Raw genomic sequence first — 17,273 nt, 5'->3', positions numbered from 1 at the left:
GCCACCCTGTCTTCCTGAGTGACTCCCTCCCGAAACCAATAACCGTCTTTGTTCCTATACTTTTTATCTTGCCGGATGGTTGTGTATATTAAATGAGAGCAAGCTGTAGAGTTGTCAGGGGTCAACCCCAGCAGCCTGTGGGATGGTTTGTAGCCTGCAAGGGTATTTTGTTTGCCCATAGAGAGTTTTCAGCAGCTGTCAACTTTAAAAATTGGAATAGTTCACACAATCTAGATTTCTGAGCTCTCCTGGAAAAAGTCACAAGATTCCACAACCCAGGGTTTTCATTCCCATGAGATGACAGTCGGCTGGAGATGACAGGCAGCTGCCCCCCTTAGCAGATGGCCCGTAAGCACTAGAATTGGGGTATTCAGCCTCTCGAATACAGTAGGTGGCCAATAAAGGACGGTTGTCATTACTTATTACTTACCAATAACTTGAGTACATGGCATTTAAGTGCAGGGACTGGGGACTTGTCAGTATCCTCCCATTGTGACTAGCTTGGGTCATTTGGTACAACCTTTGTACAGACTAGAAGACTGGTAATTGGCATCAATACTCAAAGCCCCTATTAGGTGCCAGTCACTGTTCTGAGCACTTCACACATGTGATCTTATTTGATCTTCACAGCTGTGAGCTAGATTACTATCACAGTAATGCTTTTGCCGATGGGAGAACTAAGGCACAGCCCCAGATCACCAGACCAGCAAAGGAGAGAGTCAGGATTGAAACCCAGGTCCCGACTATTCCTCCACACTGCAGGATCCTCCCAACTGGCGATGGAGGCGTGGCCTGCCCTGCTTTCCCAGGGCCTGGCACAACTGAAAGCCCTGCCCCCCAGTCCGGCACAACTTACGGTCAAGGCCGTTGATGTAGCGCATGGTGACTTCGCAGTGGCCCCACACGGCACTCACCACCGGGTACAGCTTCTTGCCCTTGAGACCTCGGAAGGCCACCCCCAGGTACTGGCCGTCCACGATGAAGCTGAGTGTGCCTTCATCCATGTCCAGCACCACGAGCAGCGAGTCGGGCAGCGCGAAGGCCTCGTCGGGCCCCAGGAAGGCCGGGTAGGCCACGCCGGGCTGGTTCTTGCCGTCGTGGTAGAGGCGGCTGCGGCCCAGGTCCCAGCCCCACGACTCGGCGTCACTGCCCACCAGCGCAGTGTAGCCCACGGAGTGCAGGGGAGCACGGGCTGTGGCCACACCAACTACAGCGTGGGTGCCGCGCTGCCGAGCTGGCCAGTTGATCTGCCAGGCGTGCAGGCCGCGGGCGTGGCCCACCTTGCCGCGGATGCCGTCGGTGCTCTGGGCCACGGGGTGCCGGTGGAAGGTGAGCCGGTCGTCATCCTTGACGAAGACGTTGAGCGAGCGGTCCTCGGGGTTCCACGCATGCCGCAGCTGCACAGCTAGCCCCGCCGCTGGCATGTCCAACAGCTGGTCCAGCCGCGCCGGCCGCCCGGGCTCTGCACCCCGCAGCTCCCGCTTGGCCGGCCGCAGCGCGGGCTCTCGCACCTCCACCGACTTGAGGCTCCCTGAGAGCTTCTGGCCCATGCTTCACTGCCGGGAGGGGACCGCTGCAGGCCACCGCTACCTCGTGGGAGCCTCCACTCCCCGTAGCCAGGAATGGGCCACGGGGCTGGGAACCAGGCTTCCGGACGGTAGACCTCCACAGCCTCTACCGGGCTGTGGCAGGGGCCCAAGCTCCTGGAAGGAAGCAAAGGGCACGTGTTATAGCAGCAGCAGCAGCAGCCAGTTGCCAATCCCTTCATTTATGTCCATGCCTTGGCTGAGCCCTGTGCATGCACAGTAATAGTACTAATTCGTACACTCGTATCTGGCACTAATCTAGCACTTGCCATATGCCAGTGTTCTAAATGATTTATGTTTATTAGTTCGTTTAAACCTTAACACCTCCCTATAAGAGATATACATTATTATTCACCATTTACAGATGAGAACACTGAAGTGCAGAGAGAAGTTAAGTGATTAGCCAAAGTCCCACTGCAAATAGGTGACTGAGCCAAGATTCAAACCAAGGTCATCTGGCTTCAGGATCTGTGTTCCAGACGTAGAACAATCATAGGGAGTCTGATTTTAGAAATAAGGCATGAGCCCAGAGCAGTTGTGACTTGCTCAAGATCAGAGCCTGGATGAGAACCCAGGTGCATTTGATCCCAGGGACAAGCCCTGTGCCAAGGCTGCGGGGGCACACAGCTGCTCAAGACACAGGGCTGTAGGGTGTGGCCCATTGGTTCCCAACCCTGGAGTCCTGGGGAGCCTAAATAACCTCCTAAAATGTAGCCAGGCTTGAGAGGGAAGACACAGAACAAGGGTGCAGCAGGGTCACCAGGGACATGGACATCAGGCAGTGTGGGAAGATGGAGTGAGGGCTCCATGGGCAGGTGAATGGAGGTAAATAGAGGTGAGGAGGAAGGATAAGGGAGCCGGTGTCCAGGCTCTGTAGCCAGACAGAACTGCATCCAAATCCCTCTCTCCATCTCTTACTGTGGGTCCACAGGAAAGCCTCCTAGCCTCTTGGATACTCCAGATACCTTGCCAGTAAAATGAGGATAAAACACCTCCCTCTGGTGATGGGGGAACTTAAGAGACCATAATATAAAGGGTCCTGGAACTCGGCCAACAGGTTTTCCTCTCTGGCTCTGTTTTCTGGGCATCCCATGTGGATCCCCTCCCTTTGGATGGGTGAGCTCTTTCTTCAGCCATGTAAACACCATTAACAGCATTGACCCCAGATTGCCTTCCCTGAGGCAGGATCCTGGTTTTCATGGAAAAGGAATTGGCCACCATTACCAGGAAACCAGCCAGAACCTAAGGAGCTTGGACTACTTGGACGGGCCCTGGGTATGGGGAGAGATGGAGAGCCAAGCCCTGTCCAGAGCAGAGGCATGTGCCCTCCCCTCCCTGGCCTGAGAGCTGCTGGGCCCAGAACAACTTCTCCTGAGTCAGATGAGGAGATGGATGGGTGTTTTTCATGCCCTGCCTTCCCCGACCTCAACCTCCCACCCAGACAGTGGTGCACCCCTAGCCAAAGTCCAGGTAGGGAAGGAAAGAAGTCTGCTGCCACACAGCACAGACGAGTATCCTGTGGGTTCTTCACCATTCCATTTTATTCTTAACTCTCATATTCTTTCGTTTCTATTGTCAGATCCCAGCTTCAGCAGATGTTGACCCTATTCCGAGAGCTCTGGCTAATGTTCAATCTGAGGGAATACCAGAACACATAACAATTTGCAACACTAGACAGTTTTAAGATAGCAGAATAAAGTTACTCCTTTTCATATCTGAAATCACCCAAAATCAAGGAGAAAAAAAGAAATGCAAACTCCTTCTTCAGCAAACTAGAACACATTTGTAACCTGAACCACAACTTATAAGGAAAGGCTGCCAAAAACAGGCAAGGGCTGCCAAAAGCAGTGAAGATAAAAAATACTGTGAGAAAACACCTAGAGAAGACACCTGTGGTGGCAGATCTCAGACAAAGCTGGCACAGCCACCAGGAGCTGGCATTCCCTGAAGGAAAAAACTAATGATCCCTTATCAGAAACAATGGGAACAGGGCATGTGGTCTGGTAGTGGGAGCTGCCTTCTACGCCTTGGAGGAAGAGGAGGGCAGGGCCAACAGAGGAAACCACAGACCCGCCATTTTCACAGGAAGCAGTGTGTTGGTGAGGCAGAGTGAGAGCAGGGCTCTGAATTGGGAAAAGCCCACAGCTGCGGAACTCTGCTGACTGAGTAGAAGCAAAGACTAAAGGAAATCACTAAGACAACCCTGTGAACAAAGTTCCTGGGAACCAGGGAGCAATCCTACCCTCTTCCTGGTACCTCCTCCACATGCGTCTCCTGCAAAATGCTGATCCAAGAAGGTTCACCTCTTTCAAAGAGGAACCAGCACAGGATATAGTCAAAGATGCTATAGAAGAAAGAAAGGAATAAACGAAAAGGACAAAACACGGCAAACCAAGCAAACTCACCTGAAAAAAAGCTGTCACAAAGCAGATAAAAATGGGAACCAAAGTTGTAAACTAATTTTATAATTGATTATTTCAGAAGGGAGACAACTAGCATGGGCTCAACAAAAGATTAAATCCATTTTCCCTAGTTATAAAGGTAATCTCCAGAACTAAAAATAAAAATACACATCTTGCAAATACAAACCTTGAACACAATACAAAATAAAACAGACCATGTACTGAAAGATTTTGTTTGAAAGCAAGAGAGGCATGAAAGCATGAAATATGATAGTAAAACTAAGACCAAAATATTAACCATGTCATTAAATGGCTGTAGTAAACTGCTAAAAAAAGATTCTAAGACTGGGGAACAACACAAAACCCCCAACCATATGCTACATATGAGAGACATTCCCCAAAGCAAAGTGATTTAACAATTTTGAAAATAAAGGAAAGGCAAACACATAACAGGGAAGTGTGAACTCAAACTAAGCAGGCACTGTAATCTTAATATTAGGCAACTAAAGTTGATTTCAGGACAAAAGGCTTTAAGTGAGACAAGAACACTTAATAATAATAAAGAATAAGATCCACAGTTGAAGACTGAACTCACCAAATAGCCCCAAAATTCAGAGCAAAAGCAAGAGGAAATATAAGGAGGGACCTTAGACAGATACACATCAGAGGCATATAATTTTAATTTCCCTCTTCTAGCTCATGATGGACCAATGGACCAAAATTAAGTAAAGACATAGAAAAACCAAATTACATAATTAATAAGACAGATCTAATTAGTGTATTCATCAAATTCTATACCTTGAAAACAAAGAATGCATGTTCTTTTCAAGTGTTCATGGAACCGTCAAAAAAATTTTCTCGTATATTAGGTCACAAATGAAACTTCCAAAAAAGCAAAAATAATACAGTATCTGATAACACAGAAGGAAAACTAGAAATTAATCATAAAATTATAGATCACAAAATCCTATCACTTGGGCATTTTAAAAAATTCTTTAAACAACTTGACTCCGACTCAGATCAAAAAGGAAATCCATACAGAAATTGCAGAATATCTGGAATACAACAATAACAAAAAGCATTCCATATACTAGAGCCTGCGGGATGCCTCTACAGCCGTTCTCAGAGGAAATCATGGCTGGTATATTTATGATATTAAATTTTTAAAAATGAATGGAGCATAATAAAATAGGGAAATAACAGAACTAAGCAAAAACTCAAGAGCTGGTTCTACCACAAAAAACCAAACCAATAAAACATATAAACTATTAAAGCTAATCATGTAATGTATCATATTATATTATTATATTACTATTATATTAATCTATCATGTTGATAGTATGTACCCTTGATACGATATAATGAAATAGCACTTTACCTCTATGGGCATCTTCCCCAAAACTCATAACCTCACTCTAATCATGAGAAAAACAAAGGACAAATTCCATTTGGAGGCCATCCCACAAAATACCTGACCTAATCAGCAAGGTCATCAGAACCAAAGTCTGAGAAATCATCATAGTGAAGACGGCCCTAAGGATACCTAACAATTCCACGTAATGTGGTATCCCAGATGGGATCTGGAACAGAAGAAGGATATTAGGAGCCAGGATTGGTGGCTCACACCTGGAATCCCAGCACTTTGGGAGGCCAAGGCAGGTGGATCATCTGAGGTCAAGAGTTCAAGACCAGCCAGGCCCAACATGGTGAAACCCCATCTCTACTAAAAATACAAAAAAAAAAAAATAGCCAGGTGTGGTGGCACACGCCTGTAATCCCAGCTACTTGGGAGGCTGAGGCGGGAGGACTACTTTAACCCTGGAGGTGGAGGTTGCAGTGAGCCAAGATTGTGCCACTGTGCTCCAGCCTGGACAACAGAGGGAGACTCCATCTCAAAAAAAAAAAAAAAAGAAAAAGAAAGAAAAGAAAAAGGATATTAGGCAAAAACTGAAATCTGAGGAAAAAAGGAAATCTGAAAAAATATGTTAATAATACTAATAACTTAACTATAATATTAATTATTAAAAGAAGTTAATAATTATTAATACTGGTTCATTAGTTGTGAAAAATATACAATACTAATGTAAGATGCTAATAATTGGGGAAACTAGGGTGGTAAATGGCGTGACCATATGGGAACTCTCTGTACTATCTGTTTAGTTTTTCTTTAAATCTAAAACTATTCTGAAGAAATAAAGCCCATTAATTAGAAAAGCTTACATAAATGTCTAAATTTTAGGGAATACAAAAAAAGGGCAAAAACTAGAATTCACCTCTTTCTCCTACTCATTAACCAGATATAAACATTGTCAGCTTTTGGAGGAATTTCGCTTTATTCTCTTTTATTTTGTTGTTGTCTACAAATTATAGTAAATTTTATTTTTAAAAATTGGTATAATGGACCTTTATTTAGATTATTACACCTAAAAATGATGTAATTAGCATTTTAACATATTACTAAATATACTTTAAATGCATGACTTAAGTAACTAAATTTTTAAAAACACATAAAACATAAACCATTTAATCATTTAATGGGGGAGAAGACAGAAATCTGTAAAATAAGAAATGAATATGGGAAATAACAAAACGGTGTAGCTAAAAGCACTTGTAAAAGAAGTTAGACTTGTTTGTTGTTTTAACATAGGAAAAAATTTGCAACACACCAACAAATATATGACACACTCCTACAAATGAATACAAGTACAAAATGTGAAAAGATATCAACAGTTTACACAGAAACAAATGGTTTCTTTGAAAAGATACTCAATGTATACTGAAAAAGAAATGAGTTAGAACTCCATTGAAATGCCATTTTTGTCTATCAGATTATCAAAGGTCAAAAAAATGGATAACGCATGCTTGGAGAATGTGTGGAACAAAAGACAGACTCATACATTGCTAAAATGGATATAAACTGGTTTAGCCTCAGCAAATGGCAAATTAACACCGTCTTTCAGAATTGCAAATGTGCAAACCCTTTGACCTAGCAACTCTACTTCCAGCATGTATTCAGATGTGTTCTCAAATGCACAAAACTACCTATGTACACAGCACATGCATACATACGCAGCACTGTTTCTAATAGCAGCCGGGGCTCAGAGAGGTTGCATAACTTGCATAACCTGGGGACACACAGCCAGGAAGTGGCAGGACTGGGATCAATCCCAGAGTCACCATATGACAAGCCTGTGCTCTTATGGCTTCCTCCATGTTGTTTAGAATAATGCCTTCTCCACCGCAATGACTATAACCAGCTCTGTGTGGCCCACACAGAACATTTCTAAGGAAAACTGCTTTATCTTTGCACACAACCATGCCAACTTTGGAGTTGCTGTTGTTGAAAAGACACTTACACGTGTTTGAAAGCAACAGCCAAACAGCAGCCCCAGGGGAGACCTCTTACTAGTACTTGGCTTGGCCCATACTGGGTCACTGAGAGCACAGTGCTCTCCTTTGCAATCATAGTCTCAAAGTCTCTGTCTCTACCAGAGGCAGGCAGAGATCCTGAAGGGTGCTCACACTGTGGTGTGACAAGGTGGGCATGTAAATAGACAGCCCCTTTGCTGCTCCCCCAGTACAGGGCACACCGCAGAGTGCTCACGTCCATGAATGGCAAGCCGTTAAGGGAAACTAGCAGCTGGGCAATCTAATGAAGGACAGACCTGGATGTGAATCCGCACCTGTCTGTTGGGCCCTAGGCCAGGCCTTAACCTCTCTGAGACTAGTTGAGTACTGCTAACTATGTGCTAACCTTGCCTGCCTTGGCAAGTATCAGAGCAGACATCTGTAAAGTCTGGCACATCACAGGGCTTCCAGTAAGTGGTGAGTGCTCTTTTAAATTGTGGACGTCCTCCAACATTGCCATCTCACCACTTGAATGTGCCTTGCTATGAACTGATTGTGTCCTCCCCAAATTCACATGTTGAAGCCTGATATAGGTTGGATATTTGTCCCTGCCCAAATCTCATGTTGAGTTGTAATCCCCAGTGCTGGAGGTGAGGCCTGGTGGGAGCTGTCTGGGTCATGGGGGCGAGTCTGTCAAGGCTTGGTGCTGTCTTAGGGATAGTGACTGAGTTCTGGAGAGAGATCTGCTCATTTAAAAGTGCGTGACACCTCCCCACCCTCGCCTCTTGCTCCTGTTTTCACCATGTGACATGACTTCTCCCCCTTCACCTTCTGCCATGATTGTAAGCTTCCTGAGGCCTCTCTAGGAGCCAGGCAGACGCCAGCACCATGCTTCCTGTAAAGCCTGCAGAACCCTGAGCCAACTAAACTTCTTTTCGATATAAATTGCTCAGTCTTAGGTATTTCTTTATAGCGATGCAAAAATGGCCTAACACAAAGCCCCAGTGTGACAGTATTTGGAGGTAGAGTCTTCGAGAGATAATTAGTCCATGAGAGTGAGTTCCACCTCCTCTAGGAAGCCTGCCCGGATCCAGTAGGCCTCCAGGGGCCTGCCCTGTACCTCTGTCCACCCTTGCATCAGTCAGGGGGGACATCTTTCAGGCCTTACTGATCTGCTTTTCTCTACCTTGAGGGCATTCCTCTGATGGCAGGAAGCTTTCACCAGCACTTCTGTGCTCCCAGCCACTGCCCCACTCCCTCCATGCAAGACACAAGCCTGGTACTTTGAACATGGGGCAGAGCACACAGAGGGACTGTGGAGAGGTTGTGCTGGGCTTCAGGGAGGGCTCATGCTCTGTTCTTTTTCAGAGGATGAAGCAGAGAAAGTGCCAGGGCTAAAGTCAGGATATGGGGACATGAAGCCCAGTAATGCCACTATCACAGTTGGACTCCCACTCCTGAGCAGCTGACTCTTGGCTATATCCAGTCTGCTCCTTTATTAGCTACTGCTTTGCATCCTTCCCTGCTTCCAACCCTCATTTATTTGTTCAAAAAATGCTTAGTGAACACAGTGCCAGGCACTGTGCAGCTGAGAGCGAGGGGCATAGCAGTGGCCAACTCAGGCTCATCCCTGCCTTCTCTCTCCAGCCAGAGGGAGTGGCCACTTAGCACATTTCTCCTCTCCTCTTCTCCACCACAGCACACAGCACTGGGCCAGGCACATGGGACATACAATAGAATCCACCTTCCTGATAGGAATACCATCATCTCTCAACCCCGTAAGCAGCCAGCATCCTGAAGAATGCCAAAGGGTGCCTCCGTCACTTTCCCCCAAAACCAAACTTAATTTCCTACATCATGCTTGGATGGGGATGCTTAATGACATTATCCGAAAGGATCTGCTCTGGGGCTTCAATCACGGCTGATCAAGAAAACAAAAACTCTAATTTGCTAATTGCCATTCCCAGGACCCTAGCAGATGTTCCTACCCGACAGGGGAATGAGGAGACACGAAGTGGCAATGCCACACTGTTTAAGGAACCTCATTAGTTTGAAAAATATGATGCACAGTCTTCAGAGGCCTGGGACCCAAAATCACAGCCACAGAGGCCTGTCTGGCTGAGTTCAACAGGCACGAGGTCTGCAAGAAGACATGACTGCTGTGGGGATTGGTAGTGACTGCGTGAAATGCCCTTCTCTCTATGTGGCCTCTGGCTTTGGACTTGCCGGAGCCAGAGGTGGGGGCAAGTCTCCTTCTTTCATCTAGCCAGCAGTAATGATGCTGGTCTGGGGATCTCAGGCTGCTGAAAAGCATAAGACTCAACCACTTTCCCTTAGGGAGACAGCCTACACCGAAGGGGTCAGACTCCGCCACAGATCTGAATAATGACAAAGACTGTAAAAAGAAATCCACTTAGATACCACTGGAATTCCTTTATAGACTGCACATACCTTTCAAATATATACTACAGCACTTGTAAAAGTACAAAGTTGATCTAATCACGCTCCTGCTCAAAATCCTCCACAGGTTCTCTGAGGCTTTCAGGATATTAGATATTAGTGACTCTGGGGAGCTCCCCAGCCCCCTGTGCTCTCACAGTCCTTATACTTGTGCCCACCACAGCACTTATCACAAGGGGACATGATGTCTGTTTGGCTGCCTCCCTCCCATCGGACTGGGGCGACTGGGGAGCAGGGGCCGGGTCTCTCTCATCAGAGTCCCCATGGGCCTGGCTTAGAGAAAGTGGTGGGTGAATGTCTATGGAATGCACAAGGATGAACAAATGAAGAAAAGCAATACACTGCCTTAGAAAGAACCAACATGTAAGAATGAACTGGGAATGCAGAGCACTATGAGCTCAGACTATTTATTTCCTGTCTTTATTTTTCAATTTTTAGCTCTGTGCAAAGGTACCAATGATAGGTGCCTGACCTTAGTTTAACTGGAATGTTTTTAAGATTTTTCTCGTGCAAATATTAAGTAGGGAGGCTGTTTTATTAAAGATGCTCATTCAGAATGAACCCACCAACAATGAATGAACTAAAGAACCCCCAAGGTTCTGTTCATAGGTGTTCATTAGCTTTTCCCTGCTATACACACATGGAGCTCAGGCTACAACTGGCTGGGCAAGCCCTTTCTTCCCCAAGAGCTCACAAAGAGAGCCATCTGTCCAGTTCCAGGTGGAATCATCTCACGCCTGTCTTCCTGTAGTGAGAATCAATGAGGTTTCCCCGAGCCTCTCCTTCTCCTGGGGTTTCCATGGGAATCCTCCCACGCGTGACTGAGCCAGGGGCCCCCAAGGTGCAAGCTGGGCTGTCAGCCAGCAAGGAGAGCAGCGGATGGGATGAAGGAGGTTTGCTAGGCTGTGACCAGGGCAGCAAGCTCTGCAAGGTCATTTGAAAGAGACGTACCACTGAGCCAGCGAGGCCACGTGCAGTTCCGGCCAGCCTGGTCACTGCAGCTGCCCCTGTGCCCAGAGGCCTGCCCCAGGCACATTTGGAGGTTGTTTGCAGGGCAGCTGGCCTCCCTGAGGCCCAGCATGTCTGGGCTGGGTCAAAGCATGAAGGGAGAAGATGGGGAGGGTGCCATTTAATGAAGCCCTCTGGGGAAAACGATGATGAAAACATGATAAGGTTTGCGTCCAACCCCTCATTTACCTCCCAAGATGAACTTTCCCCACTTGGTATCACTCTTGTCTGGAAACAGAATGCCTAAAAGAAAAGCAGAACTATTCATGCCTCTGGCTTGAGCTAGGTCATAACAGGGACCTGCTGGGATTTCTGAAGATCCCTCTGTTAAGCCTACAGTATCTCTCGGGGCATTTTTGAGATACTAAGGAGGAAAGTAGAGAGCATGAGAGGAAGAGAGGAGAAAGGGAGCAGGATCGGGGAGGGAGCTGCTCCAGCCCCAGGAATCTGTACAACTTGCGCATTTCATAGAATGCAGATAACAGGTGGATATCTCCTAAAGGTAGACAACAGGTGCAATGTCTGTGGCCAGCAAACCGGGCCCAGGCCCACTCGCTTCTGGAGAAAGCAGAGCTCCAGTTCACCGCACATGACATTTCACAAGTTTAAAGCTCAGATGGATGACTTTGGCACTGCTCCAGCATCTCCCACCACACATATGAGCACACTGAAGTGTAGAGCTTACCACAGCAGCTTTCCTGTGTCCTCCTGGCTCCAGGGTCTTCCTGCCTACCCCATCAATGGGGCACCCCCAAGTCCATAGCTTCAACTTCAGTTTCTGCTTCTCACTCTCTCTCTCCATGCATCTTCTCTTATGACCTGCATCTCCAGCGCCCTGCAGACACTCTCAAGCCGGGTCTCCAGTGCTGCCTTCACTCTCCTCAGCACAAGACCCACCTACTAGAAGCCACTGGCCAGCCCTGCCTGGGTGTTCTTTCAAATGACCTTGTAAGGCCAGCTGACCTCTTTCCATCGTAAGCCTCCTACCATGGACACACCCACACTCTCAGCCCTGTGGGACATCTGTGGTCCATGGGCACCTCGGAATCTGTAGGTCCTGGGCTGAGCCTGGCCTCTTCCCTCTCTCACATACCAGGTTCCTCTCCATGTCACTGTTCCTTCCATGGATCCCGTCTCTCAGTTCCCACTACCCAACCCTCTCACCTTTCCCCTAGTTCAGACCTTGCCTGGATTACTTCACTGGTCTCTTAGCGGGTTTCCCTGACTCCAGTGTTTGCCCGCCAGCCCCCTCTCCATGCTGCCAACGGGTAAATTTGACCAAGACACCCACCAATCTCTTCATTCAACCCTCCAGGTGGTTTCTTCGGAGAGAAGCTGCACCTTTTTGCTTGGAACCCAGAGGCCCTCCAGGCTGCTCTTATTTCTCCCACACTCTCTGTCATCACTGCCCACCTCAGACCCATCATGCCAGACTCTCCTCGTCAGCACATCCTGGGACCCTTCCCATCTTCTCTGACCTGGCTGACATTCTCTCACTCCCCCGCCCCTTCTAGCAGAAGCAGAACAAGACACCCCTCCATGGCAGCCCCCCAGCCCACTGCATCCTCTTCCCTCTGCCCCATTATGTCCTATTCCCTATGTCCCACTGCACCCTCTGCCCTCCATCCCACTTTGTCTTCATCTTAGCTGTTGATTCCTGCCGCTATCTCTTGCACCACATCTGCATTTCTTGGTGGAGCCAGCACCCAACCAGCCTTTATCTCCAATACTCATACACAGCCTTGTACCTGTTACCTCTGGTTACATTAAGAAGTGCTTGTCAGACTGAAGAAGGACTAGCCACTCTACACCTCCAGCATGGTTTGCCTTTTTTTTTTTTTTGAGATGGAGTCTCACTCTGTCACCCAGGCTGGAGTGCTGTGGTGTGATCTCGGCTCTCTGCAAGCTCTACTTCCCGGGTTCACACCATTCTCCTGCCTCCTGCCTCAGCCTCCCCAGCAGCTGGGACTACAGGCGCACACCGCCAGGCCTGGCTAATTTTTTGTATTTTTAGTAGAGATGGGGTTTCACCATGTTAGCCAGGATGGTCTCGATCTCCTGACCTTGAGATCCGCCCGCCTTGGCCTCCCAAAGTGCTGGGATTACAGGCATGAGCCACCAGGTGTATACGTTTTAAATGGAGTAAGTTCTGAACTCAATGTGTAAAGCAAAAATCACACGCAATCAGCACTGCTTAGGAAAGTTCTTCTCAAGTTCCACAAAGTTCATGATAACTGGTTTGAGGTATACCACTGTCTTTCCCAAAGGACACGCTACCCACAACTGTTTTTCCTATAGCCTCAAAACAAATCCCTATTTCTTGAACTGATCAGCAGCAAATAAATTAGTTGGCTTATGGAGGAGCCATGTTTGATTAAAAATGTGTTGCTGGATTTTAAATTTTTTATAGTTGATCTTTTCTTGCCACAGATGGTCATGTTCACATAAATCAGGAGTACGTACTATGTTCTTATATAGTACATATATAGGCAGAGACTTCTGGTGACCTCGGTCTAGGGCCTGGCACCCCCTGATTTTCATGCCCGAGACCCTTCACTCCTGTATCAACAGAGAAAAAACTTTTTGAGAGCATGGATGTGTGACAACAGGTTGGGCAGCTCAGGGGAAATCAAGTAACTCCCATATGGTGAGTTGTACTAGGTCTTTCCCCAAAAGGGCAAGGAATTCTGCACTGGCCACTGCTGCTTGGCCACTTTCTGGGATAGAAATGAAGCCCTTCCAAGGACAGGTCTATATAAATGATGAGGAAGTTTCAGTTGTATGAAAAACTAGGAGGAAAAATATTCTAGGCAGGGGGAACAGCAAGTGAATGAGCCTTTGGAGTGTTGGAGTAGAACCAAGAAGGCTAGGAGAGTGGGTGGCGGGGGAGAGGAAAATGGTGATGAAGAGGTGGAGGAGGGCAGCACCAGACCTGAGGATCCCTGGGATCATCTAGATTTTACTCTGTGGCAGCCTTAAGGAGGTCTTGAGCTAGGGAGAAATGTGATCAACATTTTTTAAAGATGCTTCTGATAAATGGTTATGATTACTTGCTAATTTGATACATTAAAAACAAAATCTTTTAATTTTAACTTGCATTTTTCTTATTGAGATAACGCATCTTGTCATATGTTTCAGTATCATTTCTATTTTATTTAGCGTATATAAATTGTGTCTTTGCTCATTTGATCTTTTGTTTGTTGGCCTCAGGAATCTTTTACATATTTAAAGAGATGAGCCTGTTGTGATAGGAGTGGCATATGTCATATGTGACAGTTTGTCATATATCTTTTGACTGTTTCTGGTGATTTCTTTTCACTGCAGATTTTATTTTTATATCATTAAACGTATCTTTAAAATAAACGAGAAATACAAACTGGAGAGCTACTTGGGTAGAATGACCAGTAAGTTGAATTTTGTTTGTGGTTTGCCAGAGGTGGCTTAAATTCTTTTCATTACGATTTTTAAAGAATGTTTTAAAAGTGGAATAAATTAGAGGGTATGTGTCTCAGAGGAATATGCCCTTGGGTAAAGGATGTTTATATCATGCTTTTACACATTTCACGTCTTCCAGACTTAAGCTCATCAAATTGCGGGGGTGGGGGGCGGGGCGGGGGCAGAAAGTGGGTGGGAGGATAGAGGGCTCAGAGTCTGAGATAAGTGAACTCCGATCTTCATCCCCCAACCCCTCAAGGAGGAGGGTGGGGCGCAGACCAGGAAACCAAGCTGGGGGAGGTTAGAGAACTTGCCCAAGGTCACACCACCAGCTGGTGGTGAAGACAGATTCGAACACAAGCCTGACTCCAGAACTGAGAGCTCTCCACCTTCTCGCGACAGCGGTACAGAAGTGCCCTCCTCTCCTTCCTATCGGCAGCAGCCTGCGCTTGGCCAGGGGCCGGCGGGAGCAGCCACTCCCCCGGTTCTCCCGCCAGTCAGAGGTCGGGGGCTCGACGTCCCCTCCTGGCTTGGAGCCCCTGGCACTTACAGAGCGACCAGGGCGGACACATCTGCCGCGCTCAAGGCTCTGGCCCCCTACCTCCTTCCCAGAGCCCCGCGCCCAGGGTTTCCTGAGCTCCCAGCCCCCTCCCTTCCCGAGCATAGACAAGTTTGTCTTCAAGCAAGGCCAGGAATTGGTCCCCGAGTCGCTCTCGGGTCAGGGGACCAGCCTTACTGCCCCAGCGTTAGGAATAAACGGTAACAACAGCCACCGGTGCTTATTGCGTGACCCGTGCTTTACTTCTACCTCTCTGAATACCCCGGACGAACAGATCCCCAGGAATTATTGTCCCCATTACACGGACGAGGGAACTGCTGCAGCTCCGGAAAGTTGGATAACAAGCTTGGGCTCGCAAAGCTAATAATAATACTAGCTAACATATGATTGAGTGCTTCCTGTGTGCCCGGCACATGCCTACCTACGAGCACCATCCCATAGATCTTTCCAATACCCCCTATAAAACATGCACAGTTATTCCCATCCTACGGATGAGGAAACAGAGGTTTGTCGCCCTGTCCAAGGTCACCCAGCCAGTGAGTGACGGATCCTGGATCCAAACCCAAGCGGGTGAATCGGGTGGCAGTTTTTTGTGCGTTGTCCACTACGCAGAGAAGCAAAGGGCTTAGAGAACCCATGATACCAAGGGCCGGGCCCCAAACGCCCCAGGGCTGAGCGCAAATCAACCTTCTCGAACTGCCACAACCTGCAGAGAGGAATTCTCGGGGACTGGGACGCCAGGAGCGCCAGCTGTGTCGAGTGCTCACCCGCACAAAGTCCGTGCAGCCGGATCTAGGCTCCCGGCCCCCGCGCGCCCCTCACCAGGAGCTAGAGAGTACTCACCATAAACGAGAGGGCAAGCGCCTCTTCGGGAAGAATCCCCAGCGCTGGCAGGTCCTGGACTCCCGGGAGAGGAGTCTGCTGCCGCCGCCGCTGCCCACTCAGGGGCGCCCGAGCGACCCGCGAATGCCCGCTCTCTCCCCACGGCCAGGGGCGCGTCCTCACGGCTGATGCCCGGCAGCAGCGCCCCCTCTGCGCTGCAGGATGGCCTGGAGTTAGGAGCGTTCTTCGCGAAGTTGGAGCTCAGGCGCCGGGGGTCGGGCCTGGAGTGGGGAAGCGCCTTACTGAGGCGATCCTGGGGGCGCTCCAAGGCCCGCGCTTTAGCCGCTTGGAAGCTTGGCGCCTGACCCGGAGGGCGACGAGTCCCGCGCTCAGGGCGCACGGGCCGCGCCTCGGCCGCCGGCCCCGGGCGCGCCGGGCGTCTTCCCCAGCGTCCTGAGCGCACGCAGCGGAAGCAGCAGCTGGGGTCCGGGCCCGGGATGTGGTGTGTTCATCGCCCTCCCCTGGGGCTGGGCGCCTTTGTGCGCGGGGCGCCCCGGCAGCCACGGCCAGCTCTAGATGCTGCAGCCGCCGCCGCCTCCCCCTCCTCCTCCGCCGCCGCCCGCTCCCCGCCTTCCCGGCCGGCCCGGAGGCTGCAGCTGAAAGCCGATCTGGCTGAGCTCATCCCTGAAGGCCACTAATCCAATAGCCGCGGAAGGCGCGGTCGCCGGGAACGCCCCTTCCCCCACCATCCCGCGCCCCAGCCGTCCCAGCCCGGGCCGCTGCCGGCGCCGCCACCTTCTCGAGGCCACCAGCTGGCGGGAGAGGGAAGTGGAGCCCGCGCCCGCGCCCCTGTTCCGAGGCGGCGGCGCGGTCGCCATTCACTCACCCGCCCGCTCGCGCGCTCACTCTCTAGCTCTCGCACTCATTCATGCGCGTGGGTCCTCCCGGATTCACTCAAGCGCGCCTGGAGCGCCAGGGTGGGTGCCCCTGACGGGGAGTAGACACCCAGTCGCTAGGCAGCTTTGGTGCCTTTACTCAACGCACGTGGGAAATAGCAGCCGGGAGGAAAAGAGGGTGGTTTAATATCCACCTTCCTCGGACACACACATGTCCACACTTTATTTTTGAGATTAGGCTCCAACTCATCTCTTAAAGTCCAATTTCATACCGCACCTGCTCAAGGAGCGTTCCCCGCCCACTCGAGGCGCAGAAAATCGGTCTCTTTGCTCTACCAGCGCTGATGGTGGGCTGCGTCTTTGGGAGCCTGAACTGAGCGTTGAGGAAAAGGGCGTGGCCAAAACAGAAGCCGCCAGGGAGCTTCTGGTATCTGCGCTTCCTTGGGGAAATTGAAAGTTCTTGTCTTGGTGGCTCTCGTCTGCCTCCCAGAATTGACTTCAGGTCCATTACGCAGTCATTTGCTGACCCAATCCCTCTCTGTGCCAGGTAAGAGGCAAAGAGTAGATGCAGAGTGCCCATTTCATCAAGGACACGGAAAACAAGTAAAGACAATCCAACTCTGTGAAGGAAACGTTTTGAGAGAGGTTCTGGGGCGAATTTGTCAGACTGGAAAAGGCAACTGGGAATGTTTCCTAGTAAATGTGTCTACATGAATTAGCTCCTGGAGGCAGGGGTACAACATGGTCACCTGGAGAG

At 49.1% G+C, this 17,273-nt stretch overlaps 1 protein-coding gene across 2 annotated transcripts in view; it reads right to left on the bottom strand.

Moving 5' to 3' along the window:
- SPSB4 (splA/ryanodine receptor domain and SOCS box containing 4) overlaps positions 1 to 16,421 on the bottom strand; it is an 88,389-nt gene extending 71,968 nt beyond the window's left edge. The window contains exons 1-2 of one of the 2 annotated variants that reach the window (XM_015132000.3): positions 15,642 to 16,421; positions 857 to 1,703 (exon numbers count right to left, since the gene is read on the bottom strand). In XM_015132000.3, the coding sequence (XP_014987486.1) occupies positions 857 to 1,550 (694 nt within the window). In that variant the 5' untranslated portion in view covers positions 1,551 to 1,703; positions 15,642 to 16,421. The remainder of the gene's footprint in view (positions 1 to 856; positions 1,704 to 15,641) is intronic. The other variant, XM_015132001.3, reaches the window with a different exon arrangement.
- Between the last annotated feature and the right edge of the window lie 852 nt (positions 16,422 to 17,273).

This window comes from Macaca mulatta, chromosome 2 (genome assembly GCF_049350105.2).
Source record: "Macaca mulatta isolate MMU2019108-1 chromosome 2, T2T-MMU8v2.0, whole genome shotgun sequence".
NCBI classification, from domain to species: Eukaryota; Metazoa; Chordata; class Mammalia; order Primates; family Cercopithecidae; genus Macaca; species Macaca mulatta.
Note: the sequence above shows the minus strand (reverse complement) of the source record. Positions and strands in the feature narration are given on the sequence as shown.